We start from the raw sequence: 5,254 nt of genomic DNA, 5'->3' as shown, positions 1-5,254 counted from the left end.
CCTCGGCCTCGGCTCCCCGCCCCGGCCCCGCCCATTGGCCCGCCGCCTGCCGTATATGCAGAAAGGCCCCGCCCCGCCCCGGCGCCTTGCCGGCCCTGCCCCGCCCCTTGGCCTGCAGACCCCGCCCCCACGCAGACACCACCCCGCCTTCCCCGGCGCGGCCACCGCCCCGCCACGCCCATTGGCCAGTCCCGGGCTGAGCATGCCAATGAACATTGCCGAGTCGTTTCCCCGGTCCATCGTGGCCTGGACTCCCTTCCCCTCCGTGACCCCTGACCTCAGATCCCCTCCAGCTCCGCGTCCGAAAGAGTTGTTTCTGGAGGCGCCTTGCCGCCCCACACCCCCAAATCTTCCCGCTAACCCCATGGTTCCCCAGCCCGGCGGGGGCGGGCAGAAGCGGTGACGAGGCACTTTTTGCAAGCAAGGGGAGGGGGTGTGAACAGACCAAGGCGTCCTGGTGCGCGATCGGTTCGGCTTTGGGAACGGGGGCGCCGGGCTGGGACCAGGGCGTGGTTCTGGACGCTGCGGCGCCCCCGCCGCCCCCTACGCCAATCCTGTGGGTTTGGCAAAGCAGCTGGCAGGGACATTAGAGCCCATTAGTAAAGGCGAGGTTGCTGGGAGCGAGGGGAGGGAGCCTCCAGCCAAGAGGCACTGTGTGTGGGGGAGGCCTCAGCTGCCACAGCCCTTAGAGCAGGTGGTCAGCACGTGGGGGGGTGGGGAAGGCGAGAAGGAGGTTCCCGGCAACAGATGGCACAGGCAGGGCTGGGGCTTTCAGACAAGGGGGTGGGGGGGGCTGGCCATCTGCACCTGGAGGCCGCTGGCGAGCTCCTCCCCCTCTCCCCGGAACCCTAGCGCAGAGAAAAGAGCTGGGGGAAGGGGAGGGTTGCTTTTATTCCGATTGAAGGTTCAGCTCCCCCCTCCCCCCGCACCCCTACCTCTCCAACACACTGAGAGGCTGGAACCCGGGAGAAGGCAGCTGTTGGAGGAGCGAGGGAGGCAGAGGTGAGGACTGCCTCCAGGACCACCATCTCGCCTTCCACGGCAGACTTGAGGCAGAGGTGAGGGCTCCCCCTGATGAGTCCGGATCTGAAAACGGCATGCAGGGGCCCAAGGCTCCCTCAAATGTTGGCACAGATAAGTTAACTGCTTCCCTGGCTTAGAGTTCCCGGATGCCCACTTTGGAGTGGGGAGGTGCAGGATCTAGGGCACGAAGTTGGGAGTTCCCCAGCCCCAGGGATGCTGAGCTCCTGGGCCAAGGAGGAGAGCCAGGCAAGACTGGGAAGCCCAGGGGGCTCCCCTGACCCAGGGCAGACGAGGAAGGGCTAAGAGGCACTACAGCAGGGTATGGCCTGCTTTGGGGACTGAATCCCCCATGGAGGCTGTCATGAGGGATCTGCCCAGGAGTCTCCTTTGGTGGGGAGGCTGCCGGCAGTGGCTGCGTCTGGCTGGCGACTGGCCCAGTAGCGGTGGTAGGTGTCCTGGAAGAGGTCCCTGCAGGCGATGTGGGCTTGGAGGCGGGCACAGGCCAGGAAAGCCCCTGCCAGCTTGCGGTGCAGGGCATAGGTCTCCTCAGGTGGGGGGCGCAGCCGGTGCCGCAGCAGCACCGGGATGAGGTCCTGGATGCGGCGGGCAGTTTCCCCCGACCCAAAGTCATAAGGGCCCTGGGTGGCGAAGGGCTCCCCCAGGATCATCACTGCCTCCACGTGGGCGTCGGAGAATGCCTGGGGGTGGGGTGGCGGGGGGGACAGCAAAGGCAGCCAGTGTGGACATAGAGCTCTCTGTATAACCCAGAAGCAACATGTAGCCTCCACTCCCTCCAGTCTCCACCATCAACACAAGCCCGGACTCCCCCAAGAGTGAGCAGCTTCCGCTCCTTCTAGAACCTGGACTAGACAAGCAGCTCCCTATTCCCCGAGTAAGCACCCCTCGCTTCCCCGCAGAGCCTCCAACAGACAAGTCGCCCTCTACTCTCTCTACAATAGAGAAGCGGCCCCTGCCCCTCCTGAACAGATCCACAGTGCCCATGTTCCCAGGGTTCCTGAGGAGTCAGGCCGCCGCCTCCCCCCACTCCTCCCACTCCTCCCCAAAGCCCCCAGCAAGAATAAGCATCCATCCTAGAGTCCCCCACTGCCTGGGTATAGACAGAGAGCCTCTATTCTCCCTAGTAGAGACAAGCCCCTCCTAAAGCCCCCAGTCCCCAGGTATAGACATGCCCCATACCCCACTCGCGTTCCTCAGTGGAGATAAGCAGCCCCCCACTGTACCCCACCAACAGACACCCGTCTCTTTCTCCTGCAGTGTCTCCCCACCTTGGTTTCAAAGCCTGTGAGGAATTTGAGGTCTCTGGACTTCTGTAGGACACGGTCTCTGTCTCCGTCAGCTGCAGCCTTCACCACCTGGGGAGACGGGTGGGAGTTAGAGGGACAAAGGCCGGGGCTCAAGGGGGCTCTGAAGAAGAGGAGCTGGAAGCCTGGGCCTCCCGTGTACCCACCTCCATTCTCATCTGCCTGGGCCCTCCCTCACCTGGAAGCTTCCTGCTCCCCACTCTGCCGGTCTGTGACTCCCTTAAAGACTGTTCCAGAGCCTGGAGTGGAGGTGGGCAGGGATCCTGCCTGCCTAGCTGGCAGTGTGGGGCCTGCCCGGGAACTGCCACAGTGAAACAGTGCAAGGAACAAGTGTCAGGGCTGCTGGTGGGTCCAAACACTCAACTGGACGGGTGTGAGCGTGACCCAGAACTGCATCCAAAGTTGCCAGGGGCCACCTCTCTGTCTCCCGCACTGGACTTTAAGCCCTGTGAGAGCAAGGATCCCAGTTGGGTGTAGTCGCATGGGGCACAGGGTCTGGTGCTCAGGAGGCCCTGGGTGAACCTTGCTTTAGCAAATGAGTGTGTGAGCAGAGCAGCTCTCCAGCCATAAGCTCATACACACAGGGAAGGAGTTGTGGGCATAGACACCCAGCTGGGGCCAGCTGGCTAGGGCTCCATCCCAGCTCTGCCACCTGCCGGCCTGTTGGGCCTCCACTTTCTCATCTGTGAAGTGGGGATGCTAAAAGTGTCTTCCTCATGGGGCTGTTGGGAGGATAAAGAAGGTGATGCCTGTGGCATGCCTGGTGCTGTGTCTCATGCAGGAAGCACCGAAAATATTATAATCTACCATTATTAAGAGGTGGGCATGGGGGTCCCAATTTCACAGAAGGGGAAGCAGACCCGGAATAGGGACTGGAACCTGGGTCACACCCCTCACCACTGGGTTGCCCGTTTTTGTGAGGAGAGGGGTTCGGGATTAATTCCATTCCCTCTCTGCTCCCCCTGCCCGAGCCTGTCTGGCCATCTGTCAGGCCTGTGGTCCTCAGAAGCCAGTGTGATGGGGCTTTTATAAACTGGCAAAGGCTGAGGCCTGGGTAGGAGGGGAGGGTGTCAGTGGGGAGCAAAATGTCCCAGCTACCTGAAGGGCCTTGGCTTTGTGCCTCAGTGGCCTGCAGAGAGGGCCCCAACGGGCCCGTGTGTAAGGGGTTATCACCTCCTCTTCCTGTTCCCATCTCAGAGGTGGCCCCCCCAGTCTCCAGGCCCTGGACACCTCCATCGCTGACTTCCAGCCTGTCTGCTCCCATGGATTACCAGCTGGGCATCTCCCAGCCACCCCTCTGCCCTTCTCCACAGCTGCCCTGGGCTCCCAGCCCCCAGGTTTAGAGACCACTTCTTATTCAGAGGGAGTTTTCAAATTCTAACTGCATCCTTTCCCTGCTCAAATCTTTTTCCACGGCTCTGCAGAGCACCTGGATACAGTACGAGCTGCAGAGCGCGGCCTCCAAAATCCACAGTGATTTGCTGCAGGCTCGTCACTGGCTCCTGTGCTGCTCCCCCACCTGCCCTCCCAGTCAGAATGGGAGCTTCCTTTGGGTCCTCTAGGGCCTTACTACTACAAGTGTGGTCCCCATACGGGTAGCCTTGGCATCACGTGGGCGCGTGTCAGAACACAGCATCTTACGCCCACCTCCAGACCAGAATCTTCACCTGCACAGGATCGCCAGCTTCACAGGCACATCCAAATCTGAGAAGTGCTGCTCTAATGGGAATATCCCTTATCACCGCCTGGCCTTGGCACATGTTGTCTATCTGGAATACCCTCCGAGCCTTTTCCCAATTGGCCCCCCTCATCCCTCAGGTCCCGACGCTGACAATCCCTCCTCCAGGAAGCCCTCCCTGGCTCCCCAGGCTGGGTCAGGCTCCTCCTCTGGGTTCACAGTCCCCTGTGCTTCCCCCATCCCAGCCTTATCCATGCTGGGTCCTCACTGTCCCCTCACTGGACTATGAGTTCTGTGAGGAGGGGCCTAGGCTGGGCCCAGGTCACTGCTGTGTCTCCAGCTTTGCCTAGAATACAGCTGGGCACAGAGAGGGGTCAGAAAACATTTAGATTGGCTGGGCAGGGGAGCTCATGCCTGTAATCCCAGCACTGTGGGAGGCCAAGGCAGGAGGATCATCTGAGGTCAGGAGTTCGAGACCAGCCTGGGCAACATGGTGAAACCCCATCTCTACTAAAAATACAAAAATTAGCCGGGCGTGGTGGTATGCGCCTGTAATCCCAGCTATTCGAGAAGCTGAGGCAGGAGAATCGCTTGAACACAGGAGGTGGAGGTTGTGGTGAGCCAAGATCGCGCCACTGTACTCCAGCCTGGGCGACAGAGCAAGACTCTGTCTCAATTAAGAAAAGAAAAGAAAAGAAAACATTTAGATTGATGGCTACATGATTAGAGTACCCAGGGCAAATGTCTAATCTCAACAATTAAGGAAATGGTGTTCTCTGCAGCCTCCAAGACAAACTGACCCCAGTGGGTGGGAGAGACGAGCAAAGTACGTGAGGAAGCGCCTCCTGTAGACAGTTGCCCCCAGGGACACACACCTGGGCTGGACACCAGGGCCCTGGACAGCGTGGGGTCTGGAGGTGACAAGATGGTCACTGTGGGCCTTCCTCTTAGGAGGGAGCTGGGCAGTGGTTGGAAGCTTGGACTCTGGACCTGGACTACCTGAATTTGAATCCCAAGTCTGCTGTGATCTTGGGGAGGTGACTTAATCTCTCTAGGACCTAGTTACTTCATCTGTAAAATGGGCCTAAAAATGGTCCTGCGGCCGGGCGCGGTGGCTCAAGCCTGTAATCCCAGCACTTTGGGAGGCCGAGACGGGCGGATCACGAGGTCAGGAGATCGAGACCATCCTGGCTAACACGGTGAAACCCCGTCTCTATTAAGAAATACAAAA

At 60.1% G+C, this 5,254-nt stretch overlaps 1 protein-coding gene across 1 annotated transcript in view; it reads right to left on the bottom strand.

Moving 5' to 3' along the window:
- Positions 1-872: 872 nt before the first annotated feature.
- Positions 873-5,254, bottom strand: part of COQ8B (coenzyme Q8B) — a 28,267-nt gene continuing 23,885 nt past the window's right edge. The window contains exons 13-15 of the mRNA XM_025365925.1: positions 2,524-2,646; positions 2,310-2,448; positions 873-1,721 (exon numbers count right to left, since the gene is read on the bottom strand). Of these exons, the coding sequence (XP_025221710.1) occupies positions 1,383-1,721; positions 2,310-2,448; positions 2,524-2,646 (601 nt within the window). The 3' untranslated portion in view covers positions 873-1,382. The remainder of the gene's footprint in view (positions 1,722-2,309; positions 2,449-2,523; positions 2,647-5,254) is intronic.

This window comes from Theropithecus gelada, chromosome 19, assembly GCF_003255815.1.
Source record: "Theropithecus gelada isolate Dixy chromosome 19, Tgel_1.0, whole genome shotgun sequence".
In the NCBI taxonomy this organism is placed as follows: domain Eukaryota; kingdom Metazoa; phylum Chordata; class Mammalia; order Primates; family Cercopithecidae; genus Theropithecus; species Theropithecus gelada.
Note: the sequence above shows the minus strand (reverse complement) of the source record. Positions and strands in the feature narration are given on the sequence as shown.